At 35.4% G+C, this 16,692-nt stretch overlaps 2 protein-coding genes across 6 annotated transcripts in view; one reads left to right on the top strand and one right to left on the bottom strand.

Annotated features, from left to right (window-relative positions):
• Nucleotides 1-16,692, top strand: part of TBCD (tubulin folding cofactor D) — a 130,266-nt gene that overhangs the window by 30,016 nt on the left and 83,558 nt on the right. The window lies entirely within an intron of this gene.
• On the bottom strand, nt 3,521-6,107 carry ZNF750 (zinc finger protein 750). The gene is made up of 2 exons (XM_049812684.1): nt 4,681-6,107; nt 3,521-4,255 (listed from the first exon to the last, which is right to left on the bottom strand). The coding sequence occupies exons 1-2, from the start codon at nt 6,105-6,107 to the stop codon at nt 3,538-3,540; spliced, it is 2,145 nt and encodes a 714-aa protein (XP_049668641.1). The 3' UTR covers nt 3,521-3,537.

The raw sequence follows: 16,692 nt of genomic DNA, 5'->3' as shown, positions 1-16,692 counted from the left end.
CTAGATGAAACTGTAAAATATGGTATTTAATAACAGTTTATTATTCTGTCTTCTTGAAAAGAGTTCATGTTCAGTATAGTATCTGTTCTGCATGTGAGAATTTTTGTGCAGCTAGCCTTCAGTCGGTTTCCCTTTTCTAATACTTTTGCCTTTGTATGACAAAGATGAAACAGTTAAAACCCCTACAACCTTAAGAATGGGAAGTCTTCCAAACATAAGCCTCTATTTTTTGTGCAGAGGTGCAGTGAAAATATATTGCTGCCTGTGAAGGTGATTTTAATATACTTAGGTTTATATGCAAATTTTTAATTTGTCAGATGGCATAAGAAGTAGCCTTCTGTTACTGGGGTGGAAGAATATAAAGCTAAGATAGGGGAGGAAGGGAAAGAGAGAACACAATCATGGCAGCAAGGTCTTTCTGGGAAAGACTTAGGCATAAAGGTCTAAGGAAAAATGGTTTTATAGGAATTAGAAGTTTCTTAATAAAACAGTGCTAAGAATTCCAACAGTCATTATGTAAGAAGATGGGTAAGAAACCTAACTGGAGACCATCTTGACTAAACTGCAACTTCTTTGGTTATCTGATACTCAAGAACATGTTATATAGAAGGCAGAAAGGTATGAGTGAAGGATGAGTAAAAAGAGGTAGTCTGAATTTGTAGGGTTATAATTTGGAAAGACTTGGACATAAAATGGGATGCAGCTAGCGAAGAATATAACTGGTAATGACAAATCATGTTATATCTTCATCAGAGTCAAACCTTTATTATTGCTGAGCAGATATAGGCTGCAGAATAGTCATGGCACACTTGACATTGTCCCTTCTCTGTTTTTTTTTTTTACCCTTTTGCTTTATTGGACCTTTTTTCCATTTAAATTAATTTGAAAAAAATAATTATACTAAATACAGTATATTCTAGTTTAATTTGCAAGTCTGTCCTATTCGGTTTTGCTTTATGTAAGTTATCCAATCCACTATTAATGTAGAAATTCAAAGTTGATTATAATAATTTGGAGAAAGACAAAGGAATGCATTCTGGAAGTTGGAAGAAAAGTTAACACAGTGATCTTAAGAGGAACTGTGTTGTACTTTGAAAGACAGACTTATGTTCAAATTGTCCTTTACAAAATTATTTAAGAAATTAGGACAAGTGCAAAGTAGTATTCCTAGTTAGGAATAAGTAACTACACAATTCAAGACATAGGGAGTCACTTTTAGGCAGCAGTTATACAGGAAAGGATGTGAGAGTTCATGTGGGTCTCCCATATCATTCCACAATTTTATTTATCTTAGTAGAACAAGATGTTGAAAAAGAAGCCATGAACAGTGTAGTAATCCTTCCATCTCACTTGATACTAAAATTATGACGCATAGGGTACTTATCTTAGGACATCACACTTAAAAGATTATTTAAAGAAAGCTAGCCTAAAGCAGCAGGAATCATGAGAAGAACAGAAAATAAGACTGATGGGGAAAGACTGAAGGAACTAAGGTTGGTTGAGTGAAGACAAAGCTGAAAGCTTATACTCTTGCTTTTAAAAGAAAACCTATACTTTTGCAACTATTTTCAGTGACCAGAACAAGACCATAGGTAATGGGTATAATTTCCAGCAAGAGAATAGTTAGATAAGCATTAGGACTGACTTTGTTATTCTAAAGGAACTGAAGTCCTACAATAATTTTTTTATGGACACTGGGTTAGAAAGGTTTCTGTTAGGAAGGACAGAAATCAAGTTAATCAAGGTATGTAGAGCTGTTTGAGTAGTTAACCTTCATGGTTCCCTTCAGCCTAGTTTTTATTTAATTTGAGGAATGGAGATGAGATAGACTTCATCAACGGAACTTGTTTTTAGGAACAATATTTGTATAGAGATGGTGAAGAATTAATCCTTGAATTGTATGAAAAACCACCAAAAAGTTTTTCCTTATTAATTTAAAGAAATTCAAATTAAAAATAAAAGAGATAGATGAGATTCTTCTTAAATTATGCATAAGGGAAACTATGAAACATTCTGCTTCCAGACATTAGTGAGGCAAATAACTTCATGTAGTTTAAAAAACAGCAGCGGCAATGCTAGACTCCGTAATTTCATGTTTGGAAATTACGGATTTGGTAGCATACATCCCTAAGCGTGAAGCTTTAAACTTGGCCTAGAAAGAAGCTCTTTTTCCTCTTACAGCCTTGCTCTTGTAATTTGAGTTAATTGGACTTTTTCTGGTATCATATTCCATATGGATATATAACCATATTCTTTGTTCAAACTCAGATTGATATTCTTGTCTTTTGTAGAAGTTTTGATAAGCTTTAAGGCAGAGGGAACTCTGAGGTTCGTCACAGGGAGCTAAAGTACAGATGAATTAATCTGCATAATGAACTTCCTTCACTGAAGGAACCTCCTTTTTTTTTTTATGAGTTGATGGGTATTCCATGCCAAATTCTACCTGTAAATTGAAAATTTAGCTAGCAATTTCTTCGCTAATTTTTCTTCCAAATATGTGTTACAGATAGTGTAATGAATGTATTTGTGTTCATTAATGACTTTCCATATATTTTAAGTACAGGTCATAGATTTATTTGAAAAATTGCAAGTTTATATACACAGTTATAGAAGAAGAAAGTAGTTTTAGGATGTATGTAGAAGCACACTGAAACTGATAATTAGTGATACATGTATACTGAAATAACACCTTCACCAGGAGAGTTTGCCTCAGGTGAAATAAATTATATAAATAACCTTTTACGCATGGAGTTTGAAGGTTGTCCAGTGTCTGTCTAACCTCAAACGATTAGGCATCTAAATTGTTTAGATCTTCAAATTTTCAGTATTGTTTTCACAGTGGTTCAGTTAAAGGTGAACATAAACTGCATTTGTTAAATTAGTGCAGGCTTTCTTTGGTTTAACTTGAGTCTTGTTCTTATTCAACATAAGAAAAGCTTGCGTATACAAGGTTTGGATCAGTTTGTTTAAACTGTCGTCTGCCTCTGAGTAACAAAATTTGGTCTGTTGTTCTGTATTATGGCATAATGGCAAAGGGCATTCATACACAAAACAGTTTTTACAGTAAATTCTAAATAGGCAGGTTTAATCTTAAGCTTATTTAAACTACTGCACAGTGAAATAAAAAGATTTTCAAAGAAAAAAGACAAAAAAGCCCTATTAAGTGAAATTAAGCCTGAAAAAGACTATGACAGTATGTTACTGAACAATATTATTTCTAGAGCTTAACCATCTTTTAAGAAAAGAAGTTGTAAAAGTTATTTTACATTAATACAATTGCAAAAAACCTTAAAGATTCATCTAATATACTTTGGCTTTAGTAATGAATGCAAAAATTCACTCATCAAAATCTGAGCTTATACAAGGGAAAGTTCAGTTACTTAAAAATATTAATATAAAATTATGAACATTATTTACATGGGAGAGATTGAATGTATCTTGTCATGGACCAAACCCAATAAGAGATGGTTTGTAGGAATTTTATGATGCTGCTGGTAACTAGCTTCTATGACCAGAAACTCACTGGAAAGTGAAGTATTAAGATACTCTTGTTCTCTTCCTTAAAGTGAAGACTCTGCTACAGTCATTTGGCCTTACTCTTTTAGTGCCTTGCTGTGATTTTGCTGATTCTTTTTGATTTGTCCTTTTTTGTCCTTTTACTTTTTGATTGCACTGAGTATCCTGAGTATCAGAAGAATTAAGATTAGCTTCTGTACATGAAGCATTACTGTCCTGAGGACTCTGTCCTTCGTTGTCCATTCTAACTTTGCTCGGGCTGTACGCAGCTAGCTGACAGAGAGCTACAGCTGCTGTTTGTTTCTGTTCATCACAGCTGTCAATTATTCTTAAGTCTTGAGCTTCATTACAGGGAGCTGCAAAAGATTTGTCACAGGCACTGTTAATAGGGTTCTTGGGGTTACATGCATCTGCTCCAGAGGTTTCGTTTTCGGTGTTTGGAGAAGTAGCAGCACCATTATTGTGAGATGGACTGTGGGATGATGTTTTCAGGCTTACTGTGTTACAGGAATCTTTTACTGAGAGGTTGAGAGGCATGTCTTGCAATTCCAGAAAGTTCTGACTTTCTGTTTTGGATGTGGTTTTGTATGCATGCTCATGAATAGGTCCTGTGTTTGTGTCAGCCTTTTTTGAAAGATTAAGGGGAACTATCCCTGTGTCTTCTTCCGTGTTGGACAGTGAGCCTTCATTGTTATGGCATTCGTTCTGTGTGTGTGAATCTTCATCAGTGACATTAATGCTGAAAGAAATGAGGAGAAAAGAGAATTCACTATCAGTTGCTTTTTTAAATTGGGGCTGAGAAAGTGAGCAGGAAGAAAAAAAAAAAATCTGTCTAGAAGTCTGACAATTTTATTGTTTCTTCTTTAACTCCCCCAAGTCCCTTTCACCATACACATCACTTTAACACAGATAATTTCCTGAAATGTATAGACACATGCATAGTAATGGTATTGGAAATACCTGATACACTTAAGGAAAATGAGTGGTCTACTCACTCTAGCAACTGTGAGTTGTACTGTGTTTTGCACAGTTAACATAGAACAAATTATCTCAATGCTGTAAATTTAAATATATTTTGGGGGCATTGCATGAAATGTGTCCATCTATCTTTGTGTGTCCCTAGTAAATCTGACAAGAATTTGCAAAGTGATTTTACTATTTTACCTGGTAGGTGATTCTCCTCTATCTTGCTGTGTCTGCACACTTTGAAGTAGAGTTGGTTGATCAGTGCTTTTTCTCACAGGTCTGAAAGCTGTGAAGTTTTCTTCTGGTTGGTCATACTTGCCAAGCGATGTGGAAGATGACTTGTTAGAAAGGTCAAATAAGCCTTCACATGCATGGCTTGTCTGAGTGAAGTTGGTTGGGCTAGGTCTGCCGGGGGAGCCTGTTGCAGCACTTCCTGCAAGAGGGCTCATTTTAGCATTCTCTCTTTCATTTTGGTCGTCTTTGGAATGACTTTTGGCATGCAATAATGTAATTTCTTTTTCATAATCTGCTTGTTTTTTATGTGAACTTAGAGGATATTGTTGGGATGGGCTTAAAGAAGCTGGATACAGCAAGGTAGTTTCTTCCATTAGATGAGAATTTTGATCTCTGTTAATACCAGCTACATGTGAAAATCTGTAAAATGGAGGATCTGTTGGCCTACAAAATCCATAAGGTATCGGAGGAGTGGAATGATACTGTTGAAACAATCGATAGTGTTCATAAGCTGATGGATTTATGGGTTTTGGAAGTGGCCCAGGGTGGGGAAGAAAGTGTCTTTGATCTTGTGTGCCGTAGACAGACAGAGCAGAGCTTTCACACTCTGAATTACCTGGAAGCAAGTAAGGTGTGTAGATAGCTAGCCTATGCTCATAAAAATGGGGCGAGTACTCAGGGATCATCGGTTGCATGTAAGGTGAAATGGAACCAAAGCCTTTTGTGGGAGCAACTTTATGTGGAAACTCTGGGAGGAAAGTAGAACCTGCTTTCCATGGGTGACTTGGTGCATGAAATGCAGACTTAGTGTGAAAGGGTGAACTTTTGTTAGAGAGCGATATAATTTCAGATACTTCACTATTTTCTGGGCCTTTACTATCTCTGTGTTCTCCTACAGGAACGAAAGCTGAGGGTCTTACAATGCTGTCCAATAGAGGTTGCATGCTGATAGCACTTTCTGCTGTAGTACTGGCAGGGTTTAATTCCTTCTGAATTGCAGGTTTTTGTCCTTGAATTGCTGTGTTTGTTGCCTGGTTTTGTAATTCAACATTCTCCTTGGCATCTTCTTTTGCAAAAGGATATTGAGGCTTTGAATCGAGATTTGACAGTCCATTTGTGACAGATTTGGAAGAAGTCGGTTTGACTGTAGATTCAAGCTGATTGATCTGTTTGGGCTCCAAGGAACTGGTCTTTGGACACTTGATAATGCGATCCTGCTCTGATACTAAAGTAATTGAGTTTTTGCAGAGGCCATACTTCATATGGTTAAAAAGATGGGATTTCTCATTGCAAGTAAAGGGGCACTGAAAGCACTTGTACTTAAATGGCTTTCCTGGTGGTCTTGGGATGTAATGAGGCTTCTTTGGTTTACGTTCTTTGAGGAGACTCATTTTTGTTCTGCTTTAAACAATTAAATGTAATGGTTCTTTATAAAAACTTTCTTGTGGTTAGCTTTCCTCAGTTATAGCCTCTTGATGTTTCCAGTTTTTCAGGTTTCTAGAATCCTTCTTCCCAGGTGAAGAGAGGAAGCCAACTCCTGTGGTGTCTCAGGGAAGAGGGGGCGCCGGAAAACAACACTTTTGAAACTGGTAGTGCAGGAACTGTAACACAAAATTTAAAATTAGCTGTAGTGGAACATTGGAAATAAATACAAAGTAATGCATTCTTTTAACTGTATTCCCCTTCATATTACGTACGGTGTGTTGTGGGTTTTTTAAAAACAAAACAAAAATGCTAGATGCCAGATTTGAGATAGACATGCATTAAAGTTTGACATCCTTCCACACCTCAACGTAGTCACAGAAGTGGCCTAATTTTCAGCAGTGCTAGTCACCTGCTGCTGCTACTGGCTTGAATGAGTTTTCTTTGAAAACTGAAGGAACATTCATTCAGAAGATGAAAGTAGAAATCTAGGTGGAGCTGTTGAGAGAGAAGCGGAGGTGGGCAGGATGAGAAGAGGCAGGTCCTGGCAGCAGCTGGTTATGGGGCAAGCCTGTCAGGCCGGTTGGGGAGAGAGAGGAGGGAATTTCCTGCTTTGGTGAAATGAGGGTGGAGTGGATTGGTTGCACTTGGGTAGCTGACTTGGCTCTTTCAGAGACTGACCAACCCCCTCTTTTAACTGGCATGGCATTTCCTAACAGCCTAATCTCAATGGATACCTCAAAAGTGGCCAATCTCTCGAAGGAAAAAACCACACCAATTTTCTTCCTCTTCCTAATTCAATTAAGAGAAATGAGTACTGCAATATCTGACTAATAGAATCTTCTGCTTGATAAACACATTTCACATTCTTCTGCTGTGTAGCACCTTACATATTGCATATAATTAACACAGACACACAAGTGTATTAATTTGGGTAAAAAAGTGTCTGACAGTAATTGATTTATAGGGGAGTGATCTGTCTGAGTTTCTTCAGAAAAACTAAGGTTGTGGATACTTTATACAGCCTAATGATTTGCTCAGTAGATAAGTCAGGAGGGCTTGTATCAGCTTGTTCCATTATGTTCACTGATTCTGAAGGCGTGAGAAACTCTCAGAGTCAAGTTCTCATGATTTTATAGGATGTGTTATGGCAGAGATCTAAAAACTGATGATTTCATCATGAACTATAAGCATCATTATCAAAATGATGACTGTTGCAAAACCACGTACTGTATCTATTGTGTTACCCGAAACTACAGGAATACTAATTGTAAGAGTGACTAGATAGCATGATATTTTTATTATTTTTTTTTTTTTTTTTAAAAAAAAGCTTTTTGCATACAAGTTTGGATTAGTAGTATTAAAATACTAAGTTTATGAAAAGAACTGCTGGTAATTACATGCTGTGAGATTTTAGTTAAAGTAGAGATGTTTTGCATTTCCTAAATCAGAGATTATTTAATAGACAATGACATGCAACACGTTATGAAAACTGAAGGCAAAGCTACAGAATTGCTGCTTGTTTCATCAGGTATAGTAATTCTAGCAAATTGTATTGAATGTTGTTTCTGATGTCAAAGAAATATTAATTTTGTTAAAATAGTAATTGTGAAGGTACCCTGAAAAACGCAAAGCTGCTTTCTAAGTAGAAAAAACAATCAAGCTTTTTCTTAAAATTAACAAGTGATTAAATGTGCAATAGCTGAAAGAAAAAGGAATGTGTAGAGAAGTAGCCTTTTATTTTTCAGGTTTTAGCAAAACTTTTTTCAATGTTTGAGTTGGATACTGATACTGTAACAATGAAAAAAATTGAATTATACAGCAGCATGTTAAAGTCTTGTCATTGGAGTCTGGTTAAAATGATAATTCAATAAATTACAAAAAAGTCATATAGTTTCAAAAAATATTTTAAAGAATGACAGCTAGAATTCCTTTGAAAGCTTAAGAGTAATGCTTTTACATAAATAAAATACTGAAGTGTAGGAGGGGAGGTCCAGATAGGGAACTGGCTTCTTTTGGTTTGGTGGGTTTTTTTTTTCCTGCCTTAAGTGAGCTTGTTGCATTTATCTTTGACTAATGATGTATAACTAACGTGGACAGTTTGTAATGGACTTGGTCAAGTCAGTTTGTAGCTGTTGTTCTTTATATCTTCTTGGAAATACTTGTACTAATTATTCTTGAAAAAAAGATATTGTTGTCAAAACTTCATTGCATTCTTAGTTGAACCATTTATGATAACAGTCTGAATTTGCATTCAGGTGCAGCACTTATAATAAAGAGATGTTAATTAGATTTTCTTGTTCTGCTAGCTTTCCTTTGCTTAATAATGAAAATTCCTGTGTGTCCTGTTCCCCCCCCACCCCGACTTTGTACTTGGTATTTAACTTTGATTCAAGTTATTCCTGTTCAACAGAGTATTAACTATCGTTTCTTAATAAGATAAAATGCATTGTTGCAGTTTTAATCTTAAAAGTTTAGAGCGTTGGAGCTTCTTTGCCATGTGTACCACGGGAGAGAATTACAACAGTGCTTTTTTTTTTTGGTTTTTTTTTTTTTTGTTTTGTTTTTTTTTTTTTTTAAATTTGTTTTGATGGTATGCTTAGCCTGCAGACAGTAGTGCTCCCAGAACCTGCTGCTCGGACTTGAGAGGTGTAGAACGAGTAGCTTATTTTAAAGGGTGTTTACCCTTTTGTAAACTTAGGCTAGTGTCAGCCAGATGGATGTTCTGTTTCTCGCTTTTACTATTTAATCCCTTTTTTTCTCATGGTTTAAAAATGCCAGTAATAAAATATTTCTAAACCTAGACAAGAAGGATAATTTCTCTTCCAATCTCTTAAGTAAAACACAGGAGTATCTGGCAGAGGTACATATTTCATAATTAAAAAAAATTAAAACTATTTGATCCCACACATACAGCTGGAAAAGACATTAGTGGTTTAAAATAGGTGCACCCAATTAAAACTGTCTCTTTATAAATAATGGTAGTTACTTACAGTTGTACAATGTATGTTTTGTGCTACCAAAATTAAAATTTAGTATTAGAAAGAAGAATCAAAATAAGTAGTTTCTTTTTCCTTAAACTTGAATGCAATAACATGTGATATCCTTTAAAAGTGGGAAAAAATTCTTCAGTAGCAGGATGATAATTTTCATGTAACTTTTTTTTTTCAGATTGAGAATTTATTTCCTGTATACCTGATTTTAGAAATGCAGGTAGTTATATAGTGTTAAAACTTTCTCTTTCTAGTTTTGATTTGTAGTAGTATTATTTATTTATATTTTTATTGAAAACAATTATTCAGATAATATTGGTTAAACTTGAGGTTGTCTTAGTTGTTTGTTTCTTGTCAATAGTATACCTCCTCACTGCTTTCTAATCTGTAGCCCTTTTCAACCTGAGACTGATTGCTGCAAGTTTTTTTTCCTTCTATTTTTGAAAGTATGTTGTTGGTACCTCCTTGCCTTTAACATATTAGCAGGTTCAGAAAACAAGAATATCGTTTAACATTGTGTGCATGTGTGTGTATAAATACATAAACAAAAATGTACGTGGGTATAAGTATATACACACATGTATTCACAGATCTATTCATACACACGCATACACACACATATATATGTACATATATATATGTGCATGTTGTTTTTTAGGTCTTTAAGTAGTCTAAATTGTTTAAGATGCCCAGTTGATCAAAGAGGAAATTTCAAAATGTCTTTTATTACAAGCAGGGATGGTAATTATATTTCTTTTTAGGACACTGCTTTAGCAAACTACGTAACAGTTTGTCATGCACACTCCATTATTATTGCAGTATCCTTTTGGTGATGTTGATCTCTCTGACCAGGAGTACTTACTGGGGTGGAACATTTTGAAGGACATGCTATAATTAAAATATTGTGATGTGGCATTATTGCATAACTCAAGGACATGCCATTGTCACCTACCTAGAGTGTTGCAAGAACAAGATTTGTGAGTTTTATTCTAGCTGAGATTTTCCAGTGATTAACTACCACTCCCTTTTAAACTTCCAGTTCCTTTAAACTGAAAGATAAATTTTAACGCAACTGTTTGTTAATTAGGAGGAAACATGGGCGAGAGGAGTGGGTTGGTAAGGACTGGAAAGGAAGCGTGTGTTGAAGGTACGGATCAAAGAGGACTGCGTGCTTGTGTGTGAGGGCACGCATGTGTCTGTGTGTGTGTGTGCGTGCAAGAGGAAGTACAGAAACAGAGACTAAGTAAGTTGGTTAGGCAGTGTGGATAAGAAATAAAAAATTTTGTAAATATTAAGTTAATAATTCAATGTCTTAATACACTTTTAATTGACAGAGAGAGGATAACTCAAAACAATCCAATTATCTGTGCTAAATTCCCAGAAGCTGGAAAAAATAATAAATCAAAACTGGAGTACCTTATTTTCATACAAGCTTTTCAGATTAACCCGACACTACTGTATGAAGAATAGTTGGCAGACTAAACGTAGCAATTTTAAGCAATACAGCTTTTTGTCATACTTCACTACATTAGCTTCCCATATGAAAAAAGGTGCTTAAAACACTTTTCACCAAGAAGAGTTAATTATTGTAAAAACTTGCAAGAGTTAGTTTTTTCTCAAACTAAAATATTTCCCTCTCCTGTTGAAACTTTCTGCTGGAAGCTTAAAGTGGTGCAGTAAATGCACCTGCTAGGAGTAACCTAGGCTTTTGAGAGAGCTGAAAAATGAACACGTCCGATTTACTTTTTAGATGTTAATATGAACACACTTTATTTGAAAAAAAAAAGCTCTAAAGAAATGTACTTACCAGATACATAGATGTCTGAAACCTTCAAGGTGATCACTGTTGGTAAGCTGTAGCTGTCACTGCTGAGAGAGAAGTACCTGTTCTCTGCTTGATCTCTAAGTGAAACTGCAGGAGGTTGTTTCAGGGGGAGGGACTTAAGAAGTGTAGGAGTTGAGCCCTCGGGGTGTAGAGATGCACCTGATATTACTCCAGCCTGAAGCTACGATTCATTTGTTTGCGTCCACTGCTTTCATTCAGCATTACCTCAGCATCTAAGCTATCGAAGAGAGCTCTTGTCCCTTTTGTGCCCTCCAACAACCAAGTTTTACTCTGAACTGTAGTGTCTGGTCCTCTGAGTAGCAGTGTGCAATGTGGGGTCAAAAATGGCTTAGGTAATATACTGAGCTTTTAATATATTTAACTTTCATAGAAGTGACTTGTGAGCAGCAGAATGGACTGTACGCAGGGGGTAGCAAAGCTTAAAAAATAATAATTTTACTCTTTTTTTAGAGACTGACATTTTTTATTGAATGCCTGTGTAGCTTTAATATTGTTGCTCTTTTCTTCCTCCCCCTCTCCATTTTTATTTAAATCTTTTTGTCCTTCATGAGTCTCCTTTCTGAAGGCGGGACTGAACTAACTCCAAGCTTGCTTGCCACAGGAACCTGCCAAAGCTTGCCTATAATCAACAGTCAAATATACAGATCCTGTAAATGGCAAGGAGTCACCTCAGTAAGAAATTGATTATCATGTCTATACGTTTGCTTAGGAGCTGTGAAATTGTACGGCGAAAGGAGAAAGTCAACTGATCATCCACTGATTAGTACTAGTACTTGCTTTTAGTTGCATTTTAGTTAGAGTTTATAAATGACAAATTTATTAGTGTATTTGCTAGTCATCTAGTGACATTGCTGAGTTGTTTAGTGAAAGATTAACCTCTTGCATACTGGTTGTTAAAAGGAAAATCTTTTGATAGTTCTAGCTCTCTCTAAAAAACATTCCTATTACTGAATGTAAAAACAAAGGGGGTTTTGGCTACTAATTCTAATGTTATTGAGATGTTAAAAGTTCTGTTCAAAACTGTTAAATTCAGCTGGATGAACATGATAGCCATCTTGTTTCACCCACTGCTCTATAGATAAGACAGCTGCAGATTACTGAAACTTTTAAATATAGAAATAGGATTAATTTTATACTTAGCAAAGGTATGATCTTTTGAATGAAAATTATTAAGGAAATTGTCACCTGTGTAAAAGTTTTTCAAAATCAATCTCTAAATAGTCTCTTAAAAATAATTTTAAAGGTGTGGCTTTTATCTTGATGGAATGACTTACAGACATCTAATTTCCTATCTAGGTAGGCAGATCACCATCCTTCCCCTTCCTATGCCAATGTAGTTTTCTGGAAAATATTTCTGAATATAAGCAATCACTAATTTTAAGGTAGAAATGTGGCTCTTGTGTTTTGGTTTTGTTGTTTGTTTGGGGTTTTAAAAATTTTTTTATTATTATCTTCCTATAATGCAGCTTAGCAGGGTAAAAAGATGTCATATTACAGTCTAGTTTGTAAATCCTTTGGCTTTAGATGGATTAACAAGAGTGTTTGTAGTCCATCATTCTTCCATTTAGTTGTAAAATGTTTTGAAGAAAAGTAGTGTATTAGAAAATTCTACCTGCAGAGAAAGATCTTGTAATGTCTGCATTCAGAAACATCTCTGAAAAGACCTAAGGAGAACAGTCCTTTGCTTTCTCAACAGAAGAGAATTGTGTTATTCAGTAGTTCTCAGTCTATAGAGAATAGCCTTTCTTTCCTGTCAATAAGTTTGTGTGCCATATCAATCTACATAACTGTCCTCATTTTTCTTCTGCAAATGTGGATCATTTTATGTTGTCTGTAGCTGAAGGAAGGTACCATCAGATTTCTATTTTTTTGCATGTGATGGGGTGGAGGTAGGTTTCCTTGAATAGAATCAGATAGAATCAGATGAAATAAATTGCAATTTCTGGCATCTAGAGGAAGCTATTGAAGGACTCCTTTAATATAGCTGACTGAACTGGGATAAGAGGCAATCAATATTTGAACTTTGATTTTATTTTTCCCCTCCTTCTCCCTGTCCCACTTCCCTGATCTGGTATGTTGAGGGGAGATATGATGTCCAGTTGCTGCCTTGACCCAAGGAAAACAATATTTTAAATCTAGCTACTTCCTGAAAGTTGCTATTAGTCAGATCAGCTGAAATCAGATGTGAACAAAGTAGAACTGGAAAAAAAAGAACAGCTAATGTAAATTCTCCTTTTCTTGGTGCTTGGATGGTATTCAAAAATCCAAATCTGGGGGAAAAGATTCACTGGTGGACCGCAGAAAAGGAACGTGAGAGCTCCTGTTTGTGTATACTTCTAGAAGTAATAGATCTTGATTGCAGTGATACTGTTTCATCACTTATTTTTTATTAACTCATTATACTTGCATCTTGAGTATTAGATAAACTGAGCCCAGTCACTTGTTGGTAGCACCATTTTTAGTTTACCTGAGCACAGGGTAAACTAATTAAGAGCACCAGGATTGACATAGTAAAATTTGGATTTATTGATATTTTTCTCCCAAGTTGCTTTTTTTAAAGTGTGATTATTTTTGTATCTCTGGAGGGCTGAAGCTTTAGGTTTATATCTTCTTTGGTGTAGAATATATTTCTTTGTTCTAAGTTCTATATAAGTATTGTTTAGCTGTAGTTGAATTTCATAGGTTTAATTACTGTAGCATAAAAACTGCCATTCTATAAATCTTACAAACTTCCTGCTTCATGTTTTTATATGAATTTTGTGGCTCAGCTTCAGCACTAAACAGAAAACAAAATGTCACTAGCAGAAACCATACATATAAATGGGATAAACTTAACCTATTCTTGATACACTGCTTACCTAATTTTTATTTTCCTCTTGCACTTCAAAATTCCATTTCCTAGGTGTATGAAAGAGTGCCGAATGTTGCTCTGGTCAGTTATCAACACCTCTGTTGATCAGATAATTCTTCATTTTCTGCCCTAATGCAAAGAATGGTCCTGGTGTCTGGGTTGTTCTGCTCTTTTTGACTTTACCTTGTAACAGTCAGAACTCTGATACCAGCTTTCAGAGAATGTCCACTGGTTGTCAGTCATCAACAATGTTTCCATATCTTTCTGGAGATGCCTTACAAATTAATGAACTAATTAGTTATTCCAAGAAAGAAGAACTATCATAGGTAAATGTGAATAATCTTGTGTAGTTGAACACTGATAGTCATGGAGCTAGTGAAGCTTAGCTTGCCATATAAAGGAAACATCTTAGAATTGTGTGATTGGCAATATTCACTCCTATCTTTGTCATCTTAGTTATGTATCTAGATGTGTGGCTTTGAACTAAATGTTTAAGACAGTCCTTTTTTCTTTCTTTGATCACTTGAACTGAAGTTATCGACAGATTTTGCTATCTGTATTGGCATGTTTGGACTAGGTTGTTCCATACCGTTCCCGGAAGGGGGCAAATGTATTTGAATATAATTGCTGTAACTCATGCTGTGCCCCAAAACATTACATGATTCTTGTACAATATTCTCATAATTATTTTCTTCTATCCCATATGAATAGTTATTAGTCTTAATGCTTTTCGAATAACACCTTTGAAATGTGCCTTTGTTTTTCATAACGATTCCAGTCCCTGACTTCGGAGATATGTCTGGGCAGATTACCTTGCTGATGTTTGTGAGCCACTTGTTCATGATTACTAGAGCAAATTATTTGTATGGGAAAAGAATAAAAGCTCAGCAGTTAATAGCAACTGCAGATCATATTTTTAGATATTTATTGTGGCCTGTACTGTTAGTGTTTGCCTGGAACTAGGATGATATTCCTTCTGGTTCCCATCCTCGCCCTTGGGCACTGAAACACCTTGGGGGAAGTAGGTAACAACACAAATTGACACTGTGGGCAAAACTATGAACTGTTTATATGAAAGTTTTTTTTAATAGTCATTCTTTTCCTTGCCATTCATTCTAGCAGAGATGTAAAATGTACCTTTCTTCAGTTTCTACTTGATGCTCTGGTTATAATTCCCTTTTAAAATTTATTATTTTTGAAGTGTTTTTTCATGCAGAATATTTTTTCCTTTTCTGCTTTGATTTCAAGACTTAAGCCAGAGACTCTGAGACAGTTCTCTCACCTAGATGAAGTTTTCTGGTTGAATCCAGTAGTAGGACCTGAGTTGTGTCATGTGCAGTTCTAGTATATATTAAGTCAGTCCCACACATTTTTCTTCAAGGCATAATTGGCGTTGTGCTGCTGTGATGCCGCTCTGACAAAGAGAGCAGTGAGGTATATAATGAATACTCCTAGACTCAAAATATTCTTAGCTTTCAGTTATTCTTTGAAACATGTCAAATTTTATAAAGATTTATATGATTACTATAGGTTGTCTAGTATTTAAATAAATTTTAAAAGTGAGGAATATAAACCAGCAAGTGAAATCTGATGTTTTATTCCATTAAAAAAATACTAAAGTTGCAGTTCTTGAACTGCAGTTTGTCTGTTATGTTTTGGAGTTCAAAGTTACATGTTACCATTTAGCTGTAAAATTTCAGTTGTTTTTAGAACAGGTCATGAAGCTAAGTTTGCATGTAGGGAAAACTACCCCCACCTCACCCCCCACAAATGGCCAGAAGTAATTTAAAATCTTATGATCTAATGATGTATTTGTGTGAATTTCTACATTTGGAATTGCAGCACTCCTAAATGAAACATTTCTTACTGTACAGCATATGTTAGGGCCAAAAACTTATATTTCAGTGTGGTTTCAGTATGATTTCACATCTTTTGTTTTGTGCTGTATTTGTGGTTTTGTAGGCTTCAGACTATTATTTATAGGGGTTTTTTATTTAATTGGGTGGGGATAAATACTAAACAAACAAGAGAATCCTAGTTTACTTGAATTTCTGGTTTGCTTGTGAAAGGACGTTATTAAAATTTCTCTTGATGACAGCATAGTATAAACTTTCTAGCTAATAAGGTGTGTCATATATAGGAACATGAAACTTCCTAGGCGTTCTTAATATGTCAGTGGTGAGATTAAAAGTGTTCTGGTGTTAAACTCTCTCAGTGGCTTGCTGACCACTGAATAGTTGCAGCTGTATCTGCTAAATGGCTAGGGGCCTAGACTTTCTCTACTTAAACGCCAGAAAAAGTCTCTTAAATGAAATCAGCGGTAGAACTATTAGTGTTTCACAGTCAAAGATAACTTGCTCTTTTTTTCTTGTTTGTTTGTTGTGCATTATGTGGTCCTATTTTTACTATAAAACCAGGTATGTTTAAAGTAAGGTTGGAAACATTTGCATCTCTGAAGAGTAAGAAAAGGAAGCCAGGGAAAGAAGATTGGAGGAGCTGCATGGTTACACTTGCAATGAATTAATGCTTATTTTGGGAGGATTCCAGCCAGAAAAACATTGGTTTTGATCTGCCTGTCTTCTTATATACCCTTACCCATTCACACTGAATAGACTGAAACAATCCGACAATCCCCCTCCCCTTTTTAATTGTGGCAACAATAAAAGCAACATTTAAACAGAAGGCAATAATGCTGATGAGATACACAGATAATGGCTAATTCAGAAGTCTGCTAGTGGTGGGTCAATGCAAGTGATCCAAATCTTAAATTTGACTTTGGAAAGGGTAGAAGTAGAGAGAGTGGAAAAAAACAATGCATGAAGAACCAGATTTTATTTCTTCTGATAATAAATAATCTTCAGAAT

Source organism: Accipiter gentilis, chromosome 10, assembly GCF_929443795.1.
Source record: "Accipiter gentilis chromosome 10, bAccGen1.1, whole genome shotgun sequence".
In the NCBI taxonomy this organism is placed as follows: Eukaryota; Metazoa; Chordata; class Aves; order Accipitriformes; family Accipitridae; genus Astur; species Astur gentilis.
This window is presented reverse-complemented; position numbering and strand designations above follow the sequence as displayed.

Coding starts and splice junctions, on each gene's coding strand:
- ZNF750 (XM_049812684.1), bottom strand. CDS start 6,107: ATGAGTCTCCTCAAAGAACGTAAACCAAAGAAGCCTCATTACATCCCA. Junction 4,256..4,680: donor AGAGGAGAATCACCTACCAG/GTAAAATAGTAA, acceptor CATTTCTTTCAG/CATTAATGTCACTGATGAAG.